At 33.0% G+C, this 21634-nt stretch overlaps 2 protein-coding genes across 2 annotated transcripts; both read left to right on the forward strand.

Moving 5' to 3' along the window:
* Positions 1 to 2999: 2999 nt before the first annotated feature.
* Positions 3000 to 11829, forward strand: LOC132748819 (uncharacterized). Its single transcript, XM_060738458.1, has 4 exons — positions 3000 to 3243; positions 3925 to 4352; positions 6641 to 6760; positions 9159 to 11829. The coding sequence occupies exons 1-4, from the start codon at positions 3120 to 3122 to the stop codon at positions 9690 to 9692; spliced, it is 1206 nt and encodes a 401-aa protein (XP_060594441.1). The 5' UTR covers positions 3000 to 3119; the 3' UTR covers positions 9693 to 11829.
* A 4769-nt stretch (positions 11830 to 16598) lies between these two features.
* On the forward strand, positions 16599 to 21422 carry LOC132748818 (actin-like; the record flags this gene model as incomplete). The annotated part of the gene is given in 4 exon segments (XM_060738457.1): positions 16599 to 16702; positions 19636 to 19833; positions 20393 to 20502; positions 21311 to 21422. Coding segments are annotated over 3 exon segments (348 nt in total), but the record flags the coding sequence as incomplete, so codon positions are not given.
* Positions 21423 to 21634: the final 212 nt, after the last annotated feature.

Raw genomic sequence — 21634 nt, forward strand, 5'->3', positions numbered from 1 at the left:
TTTTTATAAACGCATAAACTTTTCTGATTATGTTATCAAGGACAGCTGTTTTAATTTTAGCAACCCGATCGATAGATAAATCAATGGCTTATCAGCTGGAAACTCTGGAGAAATCCACCACCTGTCTTCACATTTTTAAACATTAAAAATTTATTTCTTGAAAGATTTTTTAAAACTTTACATCAAAAGAAAGCATAATAAATTCTCTTTAAAATCATGTAAAAATTGTAAAACTTGTAATTTAAGAAAACATCTTTACACTTTTATGAATAAGTCCAGATATTAATTATGTGGTTCCAACAAAACAAACCAAAATTTTAATAAATTGAAAAGTGGGCCGAGTTGACCCGTGCCGAGTTGGAATAGGGCTGAGCTGACTGGGATGCCGAGAATGTTTTATGGCCGAGTTGACCCTGATTCCCAGAATGGAATAGATTACCAGATACTGTGGTATGTTCACCAATGCTGAATACGTTAAAAATCAGACTTGATAAAGTTATGAGAAACAAGTTATATATTGTCGTACCGGAAAATAATTATTGGGTGTCACCGTGTCAGACCTTGAGGGGCTTACAAGAGATTTCTGATCTCATGACCCTACACTGGATAAAGTAAAGTAAAAGTAAAGTATGTGGGAGATTAGTATTATACTGTGCTCCTCTTAGTTCACGGTACTTAACGCTTTGAAACAAGAAAGAAAACAACAAATGAAACTTATGGTACAAAAATTGTCATAAGCTATAACATATAGGTATTTTCTGCGGTATTGCACAAGGAAACAACAATATATTCAGTCAAAGTCAATGGTAATGGACCAAACGTAGACCATATGTCGGACATTTTGAAAACAGTATATCATCATTTAAATCACGGTAATGGTGTTACATTTCAGTTTTTTTCATGTTTCGGTTAAATTTTCTACATGTTATTTTGCGTGATTTTAAATATCAAAATTATCCTTACTTTTTAACTCGAAATTTATTTTTTCAACAACCAAGAACATTCAGAAAAATGATGATTGTTTCTGACATATGCACAAATTTAATGGAATATTGTTGCCTTTTGCAGAAAATTGTAAAATGTTGTTCTGTTTTACGTAAAAATCTAGAGATTTAAAATATTTTCCACCAAACTTTTGTTGTATAGATTAGGTGTATGAATAAAATATGTCAATTCTGACTAATTTTAACACTGGTCACATGAAAATATGCCAATACCGTGAAATAACTGATAACACGGAATTAGTGATGTTAAGTATACATCACTATAAACACTTCCTCACACTCACTATCCTTACTGGAGGATTTTAATATTAAAGATGCTAATCTGGAAAAGGGAATGGGATATGGAATTCAACCCCTCATAATGCAAAGGCTTACACATCACTAAAAACAAAAAAGTCATCAACAACAAGTACTGCCTCCATGGCCAAGCTTTAACGGCAGTTCCAAACTCAAAATATCTTGGCCTTGACCTGTTTGCAGACTTAAACTATTATACTTACATCTCGAGGATAACTGGGTTTTCCCAACAGAAGAAATATGTTGCTGTAATCAGGGTCCTAATTACTGGGTACTTAGGCAGTGCTAGGGCCTAGAAACTCTCAGTTAAGGAATCTTAAAAGTTGTTTTAAATAAAAAAGAGAATTTTGTCTGTGGACAACAATATTCATATCACATGTATGAGAATAAATTTTATTCTGAAAAAAAAAAATTTTTAATGACATAATGCAGGGTTTTCATTTTTATCTGAGGCAACAGATGTGCCAACTAAAACAACCGATTTGGCTAAGGGTCAAGGGGGTGGGGGGTTGTAATTTAATCTACAGGCTGAAATACAGGTGATTTCAACAGCATTTCAACCGATGATGTGAATTGCCAATCTGTTATTAAGGAAAACCCTGATATTTTACTTGTATAAGGTTACATGCTGTATCGAAGACAAATTTTTGCCGTTATAAGTGGATGTTTTTTGTGTCGCCTCTACGGAGTAGTGGCGACATATAGGGATCACTTCTCCGTCGTCTGTCTGTCCGTCTGTCCGTCTGTCTGTCTGTCCGTCTGTCCGTCCGTCCGTCACAAAACTTGTCCGGACTACCCCTCATAAACTACTGGTGCAATTTCATCCAAACTTTACAGGAATGATCAGTATCAAGTCTAGTTGTGCATATTGTCAGCATTTTCCGGTTCAATGATTTTTGTCAGAGTTATGGCCCTTTAGAAATTTTTTATTTTAAAGTTTGTCCGGACTACTTCTCTTATACCACTGAAGCAATTTCAATGAAACTTCACAGGATTGATCTGTAGCTCAAGTCCTTGCGCATATTGCAAGGGTTTTCCGGTTGAATGATTTTTGGCCGAGTTATGGCCCTTTGATAAAAAGGTGTTTTTTTCTGTGTGTTGCCAGATACACAATAGCTTGTCCGGACTACTCCTCATAAACTACTGGTGCAATTTCATCCAAACTTTACAGGAATGATCAGTACCAAGTCTAGTTGTGCATATTGTCAGCATTTTCCGGTTCAATGATTTTTGTCAGAGTTATGGCCCTTTAATAGTTTTTTATTTTTAAAGTTTGTCCGGACTAGTTCTCTTATACCACTTATGCAATTTCAATGAAACTTTACAGGATTGATCTGTAGCTCAAGTCCTTGCGCATATTGCACGGGTTTTCCGGTTGAATGATTTTTGGCTGAGTTATGGCTCTTTGATAAAAAGGTGTTTTTTTCTGTGTGTTGCCAGATACACAATAGCTTGTCCGGACTACTCCTCATAAGCTACTGGTGCAATTTTATCCAAACTTTACATGATTGATCAGTACCAAGTCTAGTTGTGCACTGTCCGTCTGTCTGTCCGTCTGTTACAAAATTTGTCCTAACATGAAATTGGCCATGTATCGAAGACAAATCTTTGCTGTTATATTTATAAGTGGATGTTTTTTTTCTTTTAAATATAAACAGTGGTGAGTGAACTAAAGCTAAACTTATTGTGAATGTATTATTCTAATTCTTTCTCTAGGAGGAGGGTTTTTGATGGAAGCTGTCCATTGTGGAGGTTGGTTTATATTCTAGAAGAACTGCCTATAGGTTACTTGGAAAAAGTTTTAACAATATAGAATGAATGTTGGATAAAGTTCAAGACGAGGAGACAAATGGTGAAGGGGAGTTAACTGAATGTATAGCACAACAGAACACCTGTAACTTAATGTTCCGAGAGATAACTTCAATCATTCAGTCATTTAGAGGTAAATATAACAGATCCTTTTCTATGATTAGGAATTTAAAAAAAAAAAGTCGAGCACAGCCTGGCGTGCTAGGTGGTGACTCATGTTGTTATTAAAATTGTATGGGCCTGTGCTATACTGTACATGCTAAGGGTATTAAGTTTCTGAGGAATCTATCCAGGTACATTATAGAAGGTTAATTGTGATACTAAGGTGCTTGCTTATCTGAAAAAAATCCTTGTTGTCTGCTCTAATGTTTGTCTGAATACAGAAATGCATCTTTAGTCTAACTTCAACAGTATCAATAAAAAGTCACTGAAAAATAGATATACATTTGTACTACATATTTGGGTAACCTACATGTACTTTAATTGCAGAAATTATTAAAATTTGCAAATTATAAATGAAAATATAATATTTTAATAAGAGAAAATGTAAACTATGTACCTGTCAAGTTAATTTGGTCCTTTCTCTCCCCCCCCCCCCCCCAAAAAAAAACGAAAGACAAAACATTATTTTAATGACCCTATGTATTCTTAGTAGAGTTTAAAACATAACATATCTTCTCTGTTTATTCTCAAAAGATGTTTAAAAGAGACTGTAGAATATTCAGTTGTTTCAATTATCAAATTAAGGCATAGTAATTATATCTTTCAAAACTCTAGGAAATTGAAAAAATGTTGTTTTGTTTTATTTTTAAAGGAAAACCATTGAGGGAGCAAATGAAGACAAAGAACTTTTATGCAGTGATTTTATTCCTGCTGGCTGCTGTGACCACACTATGGATTTTAGTCGACCCTTCCCCTAGCCTGCACACGATCGTCTCGGAAACACACAAACAGATCTCAAATATCAAAAATATTCCATCAAATATTCGACATACCAAGAAAAAATTACTAGAAGTTGATCATAAATACTTAGACTTACTAGGATTTCCAACATCTACAGTTAAACCTGTAGTGAATAAATCAAAATCAGCTGTATTGAAAACAGATCCTGTTGTCGTGGTTCCCGTGTTTTCTTCAGCATTTGAAGCAGCTAGAAGATTTCTAGCGTCAGTCAGAAGACACTTGCCAGAGAAGTTTGTTGTGTTCTACGATCTTGGATTAGGTCTAAAAGATAGTCTTATGGTACGGTGTGTTTTATTTACTTACAGTCTGTTAACGTAATTTAGAATTATACAGTGTAACAAATCAGGGCCGGCAAAATCAAGTGTCCGTATTGCCCAGGTTGTCCCACAGCCTGTAGGACAAGTGAAAAATTTCAAGAATTAACTATGTAAATAGAATTGGACAAGTTAAAAAATGCTTCACATAAAAACGGACAAGTAAGTCAAAATCAGATTTTGCCTGCCCCTGGTGTTGTTTCATTAGCTCTTGCCATGCTAAATTTCAATAATGGAACATCTTTAGTAAAGGTTAGGATCAAAATGCTAAAAAAAACCCAAAAAACTGGGGACTTTCAGGGTTTTCATTATTAACAGATTTTGTGATCCATATCATTGATGGAAATGTTGTAAAACAGGTTATGTTTTCAGCTTGTAGACTAAAATATCCCCCTTGACCCTTGGTCAAACTTGTTGTATTCATTGGCACATCTTTTGCCTCAGATAAAAATGAAAACCCTGGGTTTTGGTCTTTGATTATTTTTTATAAGGGTGACATAGTGCTTTAGCAATTGTTTAACTTCACAAAATATAACACTTTAACTGTTTGAAAATTAGTTGATACAGATGTTACTCATTTAATGATAATGGTAACTGTTATATCTACATTTATTTGATTCAACAGATGTTGATAAAATGGAAATATTTTCTTTATTAGATTCATTGTAACAATATTTATGTTTAGTTTGAAGAAGTTTTATGATTATACATGTGTATATGTTATAACATTTCTTGTCTGAAAACATGCTCAGTCTGTCATGCTCTTGTTGTAGTTTAAGTAATAGACTAACTCCAGAATTAAGAATATTTGGGTTTTTCCCAGCTAATCTGTATGTACAAACAATCAGTTACAGCTTCATAAATAAGCGCAACTGGTTAACTTGTCTATTGTGACAGGTACTGGACCATGAAGCTTTAACAGTAAAAGTTTGTTTGTACCTACGGATCAGCTGGGAAAAACCCATATTTGCCAGGTTCCAGATAACACTGTCATATTGTACTATATTTATGTGACCCAGTTGCATTTTCCCTATGGTTTAATTCAAAACAAAACTCGAGGTTTGCTGGTTCGTGTTTAATTTGTAGTAGACACTAATAACAAACATGTATATCATACTCAGTCCATCAAATCAACATTTCAACACATACATTATAGCACACATATATCATAATACAGTTTTACTAGCATAGCAACAAGCCCTGAAAATATACATATTAAGCATTCCATAACATCATAAAATATATGATAAATACATATAATTTCTTTAAATATAGCAAATCCATTATATCAACAGATTAGTCCAGAATTGTACCTTTTCTAAATATATATAATTTATACACAAAATACATATCTAAATACATTAACATTCTATGAACTTGCATCTAGTGACCACTTAACCAGTTGTTTATAATACAATATGAAATGTATCATTACCTTAAAAATATACATGTAGTTCTAAAATATATAATCAATTACATATAAACATAACATACAAATTGTGGATCAAACTCCTGCTACATCACACCTATCTGTCTCACTCTACTGTTTATTATGCTGTATATCTTTAATATACAAACATCAGTGCAATACTAATAGAAACAGTGATTTCTGTGAATTTCTGTTAGACAAGAAAGTATGCTGCCATCTTGAATTCTAACACAATATTACTAGTTTATCAAAATAACTTTTAACAAAACCACATCTGTATTAATAAAAATAAGTCTTCCTTTAGTTGACATAAGAACTTTTAAGAACAAATGAATAAAACATACCAATACCAAATTCCTAAATTAATATTTAAATAATAATTTCAATGTAAGAAAAACACATATACATGTCACAATGACCAACAACTTCTGATTACACAAAGTATGACCTCAGGTAATCCTAACTTTAGGGGATTTGGTAAAAGGGACATAATGGCAAAAAGTTAATACTAAAATCAAACAAGGTTGACAGAGTTGTCTTTCTTGGAAAATAACAATTAACCTTAAAATAGCACTTGGTTACATTTACAGCATTGTATTATATTTACTGCATTATATTATATTTACAGCATTACCGGTATATTATATTTACAGCATTGTATTGTATTTACAGCATTGTATTATATTTACAGCATTATATTATATTTACAGCATTGTATTATATTTACAGCATTGTATTATATTTACAGCATTATATTATATTTACAACATTATATTGTATTTACAGCATTATATTATATTTACAGCATTTTATTATATTTACAGCTAAAGAAGACGTGTAACTCAACAAAGTACAATTGTGAAGTGAAATTATTTACATACAACAAGTATCCATCTCATGTTCATTCCCAAGCACTAGGTAGTTATGTGCCTATTTGTATACAAGTAAGTTGAAACTAGTATGTTATATATATTTATACAAAGCTTTAGAATGAGGGCCCTATATGGCCAGGCCCAGTAATCACTAACAAAAGATCAGGATCTGGATCAAATGATCCTTTCGTGAAAATTTGTCCAGCCAATTTAAACTTTTTATTGCTTTTTTGAACTCTAATATTAGAATGTTATACTTTTTGCCTGCAATTGTTTCTTGTTATGTGTATGTCTCCATCAGGGCAAGCCTATAAATTAACTTTGTTTCCTCTCCTGCAAGGAAGCTATCTTTTGGGTAGTTTTGAACATCCTAGCTGTCTCATATTCAGTTATATTTACAGGCCTATGTTTATATTAGATTGAGAATCTAACAACAATAAATACATTGTATTAAAACTTTTAAGTAATTCATATGTTTTGCAACATTTTATGTTGTCAAAGCTGTTGTCTAAACTAGAAGTTGGTCACTTGTTGAGAAATTGTTAACAATTAATTTTTTATCCATTTATAAAGCAGCACGCCTCCAGATTCTTGCTAATGTTCTTGAAAATTTAAAAAATGTATTAAAAGTTAACAAAGAAAATAATATACATGTTGAAAACGACACTTAACAACCCATGTAAATTACCAAAAAAATGTCAAAATATGCAAAAATAGCCCTTTAGTTTGTAACGAACTGGAAATACAGTGAAAAGTACTGTAAAATCAGCTGTTTATCTCAAATTACATGGAAATTGTCTTAAATCTTTTTTAGCTCATCTGTCACAAAGTGACAGGGTGAGCTTTTGTTATCGCTTTTTGTCCGTCGTCCGTCCGTCGTCCGTCCGTAAACTTTTACTTTAAATGACATCTCCTCATAAACCACTAAGCCAATTTCATCCAAACTTCACAGGAATGTTCCTTTGGTGGTCACCTTTAAAAATTGTTCAAAGAATTTAATTCCATGCAGATCTCTGGTTGCCATGGCAACCGAAAGAAAAAACTTTTAATATCTTCTTTTAAAAAACCATAAGAGCTAGAGCTTAGATATTTGGCATGAAACATCTTCTAGTGAGTGTCTACCAAGTTTGTTCAAATAAAAGCCCTGGGGTCAAAATTGGCCCCGCCCCGGGGGGTCATTGATTTTCCCTATATGCATATAGTAAAAACTTAAAAATCTTCTTTTAAAGAACCCAAAGAGCTAGAACTAAGATATTTAGCATGAAACATGTTCTAATGGGTGTCTACCAAGTTTGTTCAAATAAAAGCCCTGGGGTCAAAATTGGCCCTGCCCCGGGGGGTCATTGATTTTCCCTATATGCATATAGTAAAAACTTAAAATATCTTCTTTTAAAGAACCCAAAGAGCTAGAGCTAAGATATTTAGCATGAAACATGTTCTAATGGGTGTCTACCAAGTTTGTTCAAATAAAAGCCCTGGGGTCAAAATTGGCCCCGCCCCGGGAGTCATTGATTTTCCCTATATGCATAATTATAGTAAAAACTTAAAAAATCTTCTTTTAAAGAACTCAAAGAGCTATGGCTAAGATATTGAGCATCAAACATGTTCTAATAGGTGTCTACCAAGTTTGTTCAAATAAAAGCCCTGAATAAAAAAAAAAAAAATTGGCCCCGACCCAGGGGTCATTGATTTTCCTTATATATGTGTATAGCAAAAACTTAAAAATCTTCTTTGAAAAAACCCAAATAGCTAGAGTTAAGATATTAAGCATGAAACATCTTTTAGTGAGTGTCTACAAAGTTTGTTCAAATAAAAGACCTGGGGTCAAAATTGGCCCCGCCCCGGGGGTCATTGATTTTTTTTATATGTGTATAGCAAAAACTTAAAATCTTCTTTGAAAAAATCCAAATAGCTAGAGTTTAGATATTAAGCATGAAACATCTTCTAGTAAGTGTCTACAAAGTTTGTTCAAATAGAAGCCCTGGCCCGGCCCCAGGGGTGTCATTGTTTTTAACTATATGTGTATAGTAAAAACTTTAAAAAAATCTTCTTTTAAAAAGCCCAATGAGCTAGAGCTTAGATGTTTAGCATGAAACATCTTCTTATGGGTGTCTACCAAGTTTGTGCAAATAAAAGCCCTTGGGTTAAATTGGCCGTGCAACGTTGGGGGGGGGGGGGCCTATATACAGGTGAGCGACCTCAGGACCATCATGGCCCTCTTGTTTACTTTTCTTAAAATTCCCAGTACATTTTTCTCAAGTTTGATTTTCTTGAAATATTTTGGCTCATCTGGAGGTATGCAGCTTTAAAGCAGGTATAGTGGATCCACTGCCAAGATATGACCAAAATGTGTTAAAATACGTGTTTAAAAAAACAACAACCAGAAAAACAAATTTAACAGATATATATACATTGTAACATGTTCTTGTGAGCAGAAAAAAAGTTATATATTTTCTCTTGTCTATTCCAGGAAAGTTTAAAGGAATATGGAGCTGTCATATGGTCTATTCCACAAGAATATTTCCTCACTAAAGAAATATCATCAGTTGTGTCGGTAGCGAAGGAGGCTGGTATAGCAGCATGGACAATCAAAGATACCACCTCGAGTAACACGTATCCAAAAATGTTCACATATTTTGATGAAAATCCAGAAAACTACTATTTTCACAGGGCGATAAAGACATCACATTTAATTGTGTATAATACAGATTTTGTTCAATCTAATATAATGTTGCCATGGATCAAATGTGCGTTGGTCGAAGAATGTATCAGTCCAACCGGCTCACAGAATTCTGGCTACTGTTACCAGCCAAAACCAAGATATCTATACACCGGTTGCCACCACTATGAACAGTCCGCGTTGAATGTGATTCTTGGAAAAGCATTTTCTTATGATAACACTGAATATTCAACAACTGAAAAAATATTTGGCGTAGAACATTTTAATAAAACAGACGTTGATGATATGAAATATACAGATTCATGGCTGGATGGAAAAAGTTGAACAATAATTTAATTAATTTATTTCTTAAAATAAGTAGAAGATTATGATTGAAATGTTAGAATTCAGAATTGAAATAACGAAGGATGAGGAGGAATAAAAAGCACCTTATAAAATATGTCATGTAAAAGAGTACACGCCATATTGCCCATGAACAAATATTTAAACTGATCCAAAGCTTTAAATATAGGACTTATTCAAACAGAAAACCTGTGATCTGATGATTGCTTCAAAATAAAATACAACAGCGACTGAATGTTTAGAATTTGATATTGTGGTTACGTTTGCTGAAGAAATTATGTCATAACTTAATACTGCAGCTGCCAATGGGGCTCTGTTTTCTATGAATACTAGTAGTATATTTGCATACATTTGTTAGTGTATTCAAGAAAAGTTCATGTAAAGCGACCCAATTACAGTCATGGATTACACCACAGTACCTAATGATGTATCCAAATACAGTTTACTCTCAATAAGTCAAAATCGCTTAACTCAAAATTCCGCGTAAGTCGAAGAATTCCTAAAGTCCCGTCAAATTTCCTTCTTTATCTTTGTATTTTAACTCCGCTTAGGTCAAATTTTGACTTAGCGAGACTCCTGTTTAGTCAAAAAAAAATTTGGTCCGGTCAATTAAAGTCCAACATGTTTTCATCTTAATTAGTCGAAGTTTGAAGACAGCCATCGGATCAAAGGTCGGCGACATCAAGGCGAGACGTTGTCACTCATGATTCACACGTGTCATAGTAATTTTAATTGCCGGTCATTATGTATTATTAACACGTCGTAAAAGTGGATTTAATCGGTTTCAGGGCTTAATTGGTTTTAACAGTTAGATAACTTATTTAAGATTTGATTTATTTAATTGTAATTACGTTTACCAGCAGACTAGTCCATATTTCTTTAAGAAAGTTGACTCGTGCCAGTCTGACAGGTGTTAGTCAAATAACAGCCTAGATATCAAGGTAAATGAAATTTGTATAATCAATGTTCTGTCATACTGCATACATTAATATGTACTTCCGGTTTACGATAGTTGCTACTTTCGTTTTCGTCTGATGATCAATTCACTTCAAATATTAGATAAATTGTTGTTAAAGTAAATGTGTTATTGTGCTTTTATTGTAATGAATTGTCGTGAGTGCTTATTAAAGACGCGTGCATTGCCGCTGTCAACAATAACAAACCTACTTCTTTGCACATTCAGTCAGGCACATGCATTTATATGTACGAATGTCAACGTAATGGCGGCAGATTCACGTTACTCGAATTCCGTTTCTCTCGAAGTAGAATGCCCAGTCCCTTGGATTTCGAGTTACCGAGAGTCAACTGTAGTTGGAAATACATGATTTGGCTTTGCTAACTTTAACTTCTTAAGACATAGCTTTACAAACTTGTAAGCTCTCTGCTTTTCTGGTAAATGTGTTCTTGCCAATTTTATGCAATGTTTTTTTATCAATCTTTAATTAAAATCTAAATTAAACCAAGTATCTAATTAAATCAGATCATCAATTTCACTTTTATACAATGTCTTACCTGAAATAAAACAGTTGAGCACCAGTGAGGATAATCTGATATGAGATAGTCATACTGGTTTAACACAAAAAAAGAAAAAATGAAATCACAATAGTTTATTTTTGGAATATGAAAACTGTTCAATTAACTGAATATTTAATTAAACAATTTGTGTTCTAAACTTTCCCTGCCTTGGATTTGGAACAGTGCAATGTTTGTTTGTTGTTTTTATTGGATAAGGAATTTGAACCCAGTGCAAGTTGCATGGAATTGCAGCTTTGACTAGTTTTATATTGCCACATTATTGATGCAAGTGTTAAAATAGTTAGTATGAAGAAGATTTGGTTTCTTTTATCCCCTAAACTTTCTAAGGGAACCAGCTGTTCTGTAACCTAGTCACATCTCGTGTTTGTTTTATAAATTTTTACGTGTTGATGGTCACATGGGTATACAAATGTAAATGTGTATGTTCCTGATAATAAGAGTGCTGTTGATGAATATATTGACCATATGTTGTCTTTCTTATATTAAATTCTTTTTTAACACGTTCATTGATTGGATATTTAATTTTGTTTTGTACCATATGTATTAGTTTTAATGTTACTGGAAATTAAATTATGCTTAAAATGATACTGTATTACTGTGTTGGAAATTTTATAAATTTGAAAATTATTCACAAACATGAGTGAAATATATAGATCAACCAGGCTGAGTAATGCATGGAACACAGCCCTGACAACAGAAAGCAACTTGTAGAAACCATACAATGTATGGTATATAACATTGTAAGAAATTATTTTTGCCACCAGATTGTATTTTCTTTACAAATTTAGCAGTAGTTGAAAATGAATATTTATTGAAATTAAAGATCCTGTAACTCAAAGTTTGTAAGGTTAAATATCATAAATCTGATGCTCAAATGAAGATTTGTCAATATTGTAAGTTCAAAAAAGCATTATTTGTAAATTTTATTAACAAATTTACATTATATGTATATAAAGGGAGGTAATAAGAGGTCTATTTTCGTCTAAGCCAAAATCTTTCAATAAGAAATGAAGGAGTAGATTTTAATGATTACTTATAATGTGAATATACATTTGCAGTACGTATTTAACATATTCTTTGAGGTTTGGAAAATGTTTTAGAAGAATGATTATATACATATTAAGTGTTTTTACATCCTTGAGTACAATATACAGGATCTTTAAATGGATCAAAGATGGCTAATGTGTAATGAAACATAGCAAAGGTGGTCAAAGAAAGCAAATAATATAAAAAAATAGCAAAAGGGTCTTAAATAACAAAAGGTGTGAAAGAAAGCAAAGGGGGTCAAGATCAACAAAGGGAGTCAACAACAAAGAAATGAAATCAAAGATAGCAAAAGGGGTCTTAAAGGGGTTCAGAATTAACATATGGGGTCAAAGTTAGCAAAGGGGTTCAACAACAAGAAAATGAATTCAAAGATAGCAAAAGGGGTCTTAAAGGGGTTCAGAATTAACAAATGAGGTCAAAGTTAACACAACGGGGTCAGCAACAAAGAAAGGAAATCAAAAAGTCGGTTCATGAAGGGGATAAAAAAGCTACAAAAATAAGATAAAAGGGAGTTAAAGCTGGCACATCAAAAGATCAATGAAAGTAAAATGGAAGTGGGGATTCTAGGATAACAAAGGGTGTCATTTTTTGCCAAGGATGACTAAGATAGAAATGAGGGTAAAATATAGAAGATATGGTCAAAGATAATTTAGGTGATAAGTTTTTGTCTTTTTTATGTTGTCAAAATATTTGCAAGTTGCAAATGCAGGTAATCCTAAGGTTGTATGTCACTTATAATGTAAATTTTAGAAACAATTTGCTTTCTTATCTGCCCCCTGAAAAGTGTCCGGGAAATAATAAATTATGGCATGCATGCTGATTAAAGAAAGCAAAGGTTGTCATTGACATGCAATAATTCAATGACAGCCAATGGGTTTCAAAGCACATAAAAGACAGACAAAAAGCGCATCTTGGATTTTGACACAATGCTTTAAACTGCTAAGAAAAGAAAGCATGTGTTACTAGACTGTTAGATATATACTTTAATGTGTAATGTGTATCTAAATGACTGCAATATTTTAATGCAACATTATAATTCAGCGTTTTAAATGAGACAATATTCATCTGTTGTAACTACTGATTCTTTACCTGTAACAATAGACAACATCCCTTTTAAAGCAGCATTCCTCCAGTTTCATGCTAATTTTCCTAAAAAAAAATTAAATGTATTAAAAAATAAAATATTGTCAAGTGAACAAAGAAAGTAATGTAAACATTGTAAACAGCACTTAAAATCTACAAAACAATACAAAAATATGACTGAATATGCAATAATTTGAGCTCTTACTTCATTAGTCACACTGTAGAAATACATGTACGGTGATGAATGCTGTAAAATCTGTGATTCCGCACAAAGAATAATGAAAAATATCAATTACTAATCCAAAGTTTTTAATGATCATACCCTTTGAAGAAATGCTTGATATCAACATTAAAAAAATCTCCAGATCATTCTTCAATGAATGATACACAACAAAGTGACAGGGTGAGCTTTTGTGATCGCTTTTCCTCCGGCGTCCGTCCGTCCGTCGTCCGTTGTCCGTAAACTTTTACTTTAAATGACATCTCCTCATAAACCACTAGGCCAATTTCATCCAAACTTCACAGGAATGTTCCTTTGGTGGTCACCTTTAAAAATTGTTCAAAGAATTTAATTCCATGCAGAACTCTGGTTGCCATGGCAACCGAAAGAAAAAAACTTTTAAAATCTTCTTTTAAAAAACCCAAGAGCTAGAGCTTAGATATTTTAATCATGAAGCATTTACTAGTGAGTGTCTACCAAGTTTGTTCAAATAAAAGCCCTGGGGTCAAAATTGGCCCCGCCCCGGGAGGGTCATTGATTTTCCCTATATGCATATAGTAAAAACTTAAAAAATCTTCTTTAAAAGAACTCAAAGAGCTAGAGCTAAGATATTTAGCATCAAACATGTTCTAATAGGTGTCTACCAAGTTTGTTCAAATAAAAGCCCTGGGGTCAAAACTGGCCCCGCCCCAGGGGTGTCATTGTTTTTAACTATATGTGTATAGTAAAAACTTAAAAAAATCTTCTTTTAAAAAGCCCAATGAGCTAGAGCTTAGATGTTTAGCATGAAACATGTTTTTATGGGTGTCTACCAAGTTTGTTCAAATAAAAGCCTTGGGGTCAAAATTGGCTCTGCCCCAGGGGGTCATTGATTTTCCCTATATGCATATTGTAAAAACTTAAAAAAACTTCTTTTAAAGAACTCAAAGAGCTAGAGCTAAGATATTTAGCATCAAACATGTTCTAATAGGTGTCTACCAAGTTTGTTCAAATAAAAGCCCTGGGGTCAAAATTGGCCCCGCCCCTGGGGTCATTGATTTTCCTTATATGTGTATAGCAAAAACTTAAAAAATCTTCTTTGAAAAAACCCAAATAGCTAGAGTTTAGGTATGAAGCATGAAACATCTTCTAGTGAGTGTCTACAAAGTTTGTTGAAATAAAAGCCCTGGGGTCAAAATTGGCCCGCCCCGGGGGTCATTGATTTTCCTTATATGTGTATAGCAAAAACTTAAAATCTTCTTTGAAAAAACCCAATTAGCTAGAGTTTAGATCTTAAGCATGAAACATCTTCTAGTAAGTGTCTACAAAGTTTGTTCAAATAAAAGCCCTGGGGTCAAAACTGGCCCCGCCCCAGGGGTGTCATTGTTTTTAACTATATGTGTATAGTAAAAACTTAAAAAAATCTTCTTTTAAAAAGCCCAATGAGCTAGAGCTTAGATGTTTAGCATGACAACTTCTTCTTATGGGTGTGTGGTGTGGGGGGGGGGGGGGCTATATACAGGTGAGCGACCTCAGGGCCATCATGGCCCTCTTGTTTTTTTTTAGTATAATCTCAAATGTATATACAGAATGTTTTCATCTGTCTGCACCGGTATGGAGACTAACCCAATCCTAGACAAATGTCTGAATGACCGATGGTCAGTTATCACCATAACACCATTGAATATACATAAGTTTTATTCTAGCTACTAGAGCATATGTTTACATGTTATTTAAAGCTTTCTTAAGGCCTCAACAGACGGTAGGATTTTGAAGTACAACACCAATTAAAACTAAGATGTACAGACAAATCTTAATGTGTGAAGGCTACTATTTCTTGATTCCGGAAACCTTATGTCTAGATGTAAGGGATAGGACATGTTCTATTGTGAAAATCTTGTAGTACCGATTTTTTCAGACCTCCCACAATGACAAGTAACAGATAACCAAATTATCTCCTGATTATGGGTGTAATGAATGAAATTCCAGAACAATTAGGGCTAAAAGGTAAACATAGTAGTTAAAGATGGGATAAACATGATGTTGAAAAACTCTTCAAGAGACCCAAAGTTGTGTTATGTTCGAATCCCAAATTATTCCGAAAATGATTATGTCACGGTATTGAATTGTTCTCTAATTAGGGGAGGGGAGGTAGTTTGTAGGCAGCCAGATAGCTTAGTCAGAAGAGCTGCAGTACGGTATTCCGAGGGTCCCAGGTTTGAGTCTCGGTCAGGCTTTACATTAAAAAATATATATATATATTTTTTAAAATGGAGGGGTTTCAATCATTACTCATGGCGAAAAAGTATTTAGTGAGTAAAGGATCAATGTAAAGGGATCCTTTTTAGGGGAAACCTCAGATGATTCTTACAGTGTCGAATAACCGTCTGAATGCAAGTGTTGTATAGCTTTGAAAATTGTACATCTTATCTCTAATTAGTGCTGCACAACTAAATCCTACCGTCTGTTGAGGCCTTTAGTTTATCAAACTCCTATTACACTGAGTTAAACCCACATGACTAGAGAGCATATCATATTACACAGCACTTTCAGGAAATGTTTTAAAAGGTAAAACAAAGAAAGTAATCAACACATTGCAAATGACACTAAACATGTATTAAATTACCAAAAAATAGGTGAGAATATGCAACAATAGCCCTTAATTACTGGGTAAAACATGCAGTAGAAATAGTTTGATTAATCATTTATAGTCGATTACAATAAACATAATAACACTAGCTATGTAAGCTATTTTCCGACATAAAACATGCAAACAAACAACCTGTATAAAAGAATAAAAATATAAAATAGGATTAAGAAGATCATTGTTCATTTATGAGTGAGTCTGTAAAATAAATTAAGATTTATAAGCACATATCAATATACAATTGTATAAAACATGGAAATTATTTCTTGAATTGTGTAACTTTAATCCTTTAGTTAATTTTCTTGGAATAGTTTCCCCAGTATGCTGCTAATATGTAATATATCAATATAGAGTTATCTCCCGTTGTATATGCAAACGCCATTTGTACCAATGGAAACATTGTCAACCAATAGAAGAATCTACGTGCAATCATTTTGTTGCTGTCAGATATTTGTGTGCAAAATACTTTCTAAAATACTGGTAAGTTTGATATGTTTTGAAAAGAAATCACGGCCTCTTGAATGTTAAATAGAATGAAGCGCATAAGTGTACGTATACCTGGCTGGGACCCAAAACATTTTTGTTGGACTAGTGTACAATTAGAGTTGTTGGACCAATGCTCGGCGCATACCAATGCTCGGCGTAAAAAATATTTTTTTTAGAATATCTGAAAATGTCTCGAGTTATCTCCGATTTAGGTCACTGGTGCTTTTTACATCTTTCACCATTTTATCCTGGTGTGGTTCACTGCTGGTAAAGTCATGTGAATATTCTAATAGCAAACGAACAACCGTATGTAATCCCCAACATATAAACTATTAAAATCTTTTAACACTAGAGTTCTGGGGCTGTGAAATTTAAACTAAAAGTTGGGTACTTGTAAATGTATGAACCTAATTTGGTTGTTACAATTTATTCAATATGTTTTCATCATAAGATAAAAAGAGATTTTATTCGAAAAACAATCCTGCATTATGTAGTATTGTACGCCGAGCTATGGTACAATTTCACGCAAACCACTCTTGTTTATCAGGACTATCTATAGCTCCAGCCATGCACATCATTATGTGATTAGCGAATTTTACACAATGGCTATATAAAACAATATCATCGGTCTTGAAAATGGACATATAACATTGAGGTTTGTTGACGTTGATTTGAATTTGCTATATAAAATATAGTATGTTTACGCCGAGCGTTGGTCCACCCACTCTAGGGATGTGCAACAGACATCTACAGTAATGATGTTCTTTACAGTATTCAAGTTTTATTCAAAAAATAATTGTAGCTAAGGAATTTTATATATCGTTTTTCTCATCTCAAATTTTTGACATATTTGTGGAAGATATTTAGGTGACACTGTTCGAATGTTATATTTATTATGTTTGTGTCTTCACTAATATAATGTCATATCAGGAAACATAATTGCATACTTGAACCAATGATCTCCTTTAACAAGCTTGATCCATAGATTATAGACAGATCAAGGCATGCACTGTAAGCCACCTTTAATTCACCTGAACACAGTTCAGCCACCGCATTGTTCCTAGACAGGCTGTAAAACAGTTTGACAGTAATATGAAATTAGGCAAAGCCTATGAACGGGGAAGTCGTTAAAAAATCCTTCATTCTTCCGTTTAAAGGGGTTTATTCAATTTAACCGCTTTCCGTTTTACTCGGGAACACCGACTTATTACTAATGAAAATTTAATTTGTTCTTATCGGGAAAACCCCGTTTATCATTATTTACATTGTAAATGGGGGCCCCGACTAGAAAATGACATAAAAATTTTATTTATAGTTAGAAATTCTATTTTTTTAATTTTTTTTGTTTTTTTTTTTTTATTCATGTAGTTTGCCCGGGAAAACCAAAACCCGGACCCGCTTTCGGCCCGGTCTTTGACTCCCGTATTAAGCCATATTTCACAGGGAAGAATTTTTTTCATAGAATATGGGGTACAGTATAAAGGGCCCTTAGAAATTTTGATATTTTAAAACACGAAAATATTAACATACATATAATTTGCTTTTTGCATTTCTTTTCCCGTCAAAAATTATTGGAAAATTCTAAACCACAAAGTCATCTTTGCTCCTTATCAAATGTCGGCCATGGATGCCTGCTTTTTTTTGGAAAGCATGCCAAAAATATGTACTTGTAATATTCTTTAGCAACTGCTTTATACAATTATTACTATGTAATTAGTCCCCTACCGGTTTACCGGAGGGGACTTTAGGTTACCCTCCGTCCGTCCGTCTGTCCGTCCGTCAGTCCGTCCGTCCACAAAACTGGATCCCGCGATAACGCAAAAAGTACTGAAAATATTTTTATGAAACTTGATATATGGATAGATGGCAGTATGGAGATTATGCACGTCTTTTTCTTTTCTTCCTATGTTGAAAATTCTGGTTGCTATGGCAACAAATAGACTGAAAATATGGCAAATTTTACACATAACGTGGATCCCGCGATAACTCAAAAAGTACAGAAAATATTTTTATGAAACTTGATATATGGATAGATGGCAGTCTGGAGATTATGCACGTCTTTTTCTTTTTTTTCCTATGCTGAAAATTCTGGTTGCTATGGCAACAAATAGACTGAAAATATGGCAAATTTTATACATAACCTTGATCCAGTGATAACGCAAAAAGTACTGAAAATACTTTTATGAAACTTGACATATGGGTAGATGGCAGTCTGGAAATTATGCACATCCTTTTCTTATCTTCCTTTGTTGAAAATTCTGGTTGCTATGGCAACAAATAGACTGAATTTCAAGATTTCTGATTATAGTTATTAAGTTTATCCAATATAAGTTCTTTATTTCTTAAGGTATCTTTTTCAAACTTTAAATATAAGTTGCTAGTCATCAACCACATCATATGTGACAAGGTTTACAACTCTAGCACAAAATTTATCAGAATTGCCTCCCTTGAACTTAAAATTTTCATGAAAAAAATATTGTCTTTTTTAATAACTTCTTTTTTTCTGAATGTATCTACTTCAAACTTCATATATATGTTTCTTATTATCACTCAACATTTGTGAGAAAGGTCAATACTCTAGCAAGACTTTTTACGTAATTATGCCCCTTTTGAACTTTTTTTCGAGAAATTGGTAATTTTTACTCCAAATTCTTCAATCATTATAGGATTTTTTCTTCAAACTCCTTCAGTGTCCTTCAGTCCGTCTGTCTGTCTGTACATAAAAACTGTTTCCTGTGATCACTTTTAAAGAACTTTTTCAACAAATTTACTTAAAATAGAAACATAAGTGAATGGCCAATGGCCCTTTAGAATGTTGCTGGGGTTCTAACCGGTAGGGGACTTATGGATTGCTTGCAATACTATGATAATTGCTTGTTACTATAGTAATTATTACAATGTAAATATATGTTAAGCATTTTCTATAGAGACACTTTAAATGAATTGATGGACTGACTAAAGTGGATCAGATCTGGTGATGTATTGTTGAAACATGAAACATGGATGGTGACATAGAACCTTTGGTAATAGATAATGGTACCTGGATGATAAAGGCTGGCAATGCTGGTGATAAAACAGCCAGAGTGTATGTTAGGACAATGATTGGTACAACACCCGCTGATCATGTAAGAGTTTTGTTATATTCTGTTGCTATTAACTTCTTTAAATTAAACTCAGCCATGATAAAGAATTGGCACAAATGGCATAACATATTTTACTCTTATCTATACATATTCAAAGGCAAGTCCAGACAACTGTTTTTCTGTAATTCTGATTCACAGAATAGTTCTTGTATATAATTAAGGTGTCATATTTTAAACTGGAATTATGAGACAGTTCATAAGTTTGTTCTTATGTTGAAACTTGTATACTAAATGTTAAGTGACATTATACTCATCTTTTCGTTGTCAAGTTGAACTGAATTAGCTTTGTATTTTAAAAGAACAACTACTTTAATGAGGAGTGAACAAATTTGATAATGAGAATTGATTTGCATAAAGTGCCTAAAATATAAAAGACTGTCCCACTCTTTTTTATCATATTGAACAACAATTATAAATTCCCATAGGTCACATGAGTTTTTGATCGTTTATAATTATGTTACAGTCACAAAATAATGAATGAAAATAATTATGACAGAATTTAAAATTGAATTGTAAGCTGATGTATTTTAGATATTTTCAGGACAGTGCAGGTATAAAGCTTTTTGGAGATAAGATTTATTCTAACAAAGAGTGCACATTGACTTTTGCTATGGACAGAGGGGCTGTTTGTAACTGGGATTATATGGAAAGGTGAATTAAATGTTTTTAATACTTCCTTTAAATATAATCATATTTCCACTAATTATTGTTTTTAAAATGAATTACATTGTCATTTTGTCTTAATTTCTATTAAATAATTTGAATGATTGACTATGTTTAAGAGAGTGCAAAAATGATGAACTGTTTTATTTCTCAATACTATATATTAAGTCTTTTCTTGTCAACCATGCTATACCTTGCTAAACATTATTTTATCTATTCTAGCGCAGCCTTGCTTAGCCATCTACTAATGATTTCATTTTAATAATGATATGAACTGTAAAATTCCTATTAAACATCCCTAGGGGTTTAACATTTTTAACATTTTCCAAAGGGGAGGCATTTATTATAACACAGTTTTCATAAATAAAAAAATAATTGTAAATTCTTTGTGTGTTAAATGAGTTTTTGTAATACCTTAGGGGGGGGGGGGCTATTTTATAGGCTTTTTACAGTATTTATTTTTTGTATCTTTGATTATAATGGGTTTATGCAGCTTTTACAATTTAACAGATAGATCATTTTGAAAACTGTTTAGCCTTAAGGTATACATCATATTATTGTTTATGGTAAGTTGGTATAGCCAAATACTAATGCACTTTGCTGTATAACGGATGATGATGATGATGATGATAATTATATTATTAATTATAGTAATACTGAAGAAATACTAATATCAGTTTAGTTTGACAGATTTTACAGCATTCCATAAAAGATTGAAGCGCTAATATACATGTACATGTTTATAGCATAAAGTTTAGTTCGATAACAAGGATAAGAATTATTTTAATTCGTATAGCATCTGGGAGTATATTTTCATGAATGAAATACAAGACGGTATTGAGGGGCGCCATGTTCTTATAACAGAGGTACCAGGAAACAGTCCTAGTAATAGACAAAAGATGGTAGAGGTGAGGCATTTGTTAATTTAAGTAAAATATTTATACTACCCTCTGCAGAGGAATAATTTCTTAACATAATGGCATCCCTGGCAGAGTGGTTTAGGTCATTGACTTTAAACCACCTACCTCTCACTGCTGTAGGTTCAAGCCGCACAAGCGCCTTCAGATTCTTTCATGTAAGAAAGCTATTCAGCTACCTTATGGAACGTCCGTGGTTCTAC

The sequence above is a fragment of the Ruditapes philippinarum genome, unplaced genomic scaffold (genome assembly GCF_026571515.1).
Source record: "Ruditapes philippinarum isolate M1 unplaced genomic scaffold, ASM2657151v2 ctg15510_1_1_1_1, whole genome shotgun sequence".
NCBI lineage: Eukaryota > Metazoa > Mollusca > Bivalvia > Venerida > Veneridae > Ruditapes > Ruditapes philippinarum.

Bases quoted from the DNA above. Each gene is read 5' to 3' on its own strand.
- LOC132748819 (XM_060738458.1), top strand. From the start codon at position 3,120: ATGTTGGATAAAGTTCAAGACGAGGAGACAAATGGTGAAGGGGAGTTA. The intron at 4,353-6,640 runs GTACGGTGTGTT...TTATATTTACAG, and splicing joins GTCTAAAAGATAGTCTTATG to CTAAAGAAGACGTGTAACTC. The intron at 6,761-9,158 runs GTAAGTTGAAAC...TGTCTATTCCAG, and splicing joins ATGTGCCTATTTGTATACAA to GAAAGTTTAAAGGAATATGG.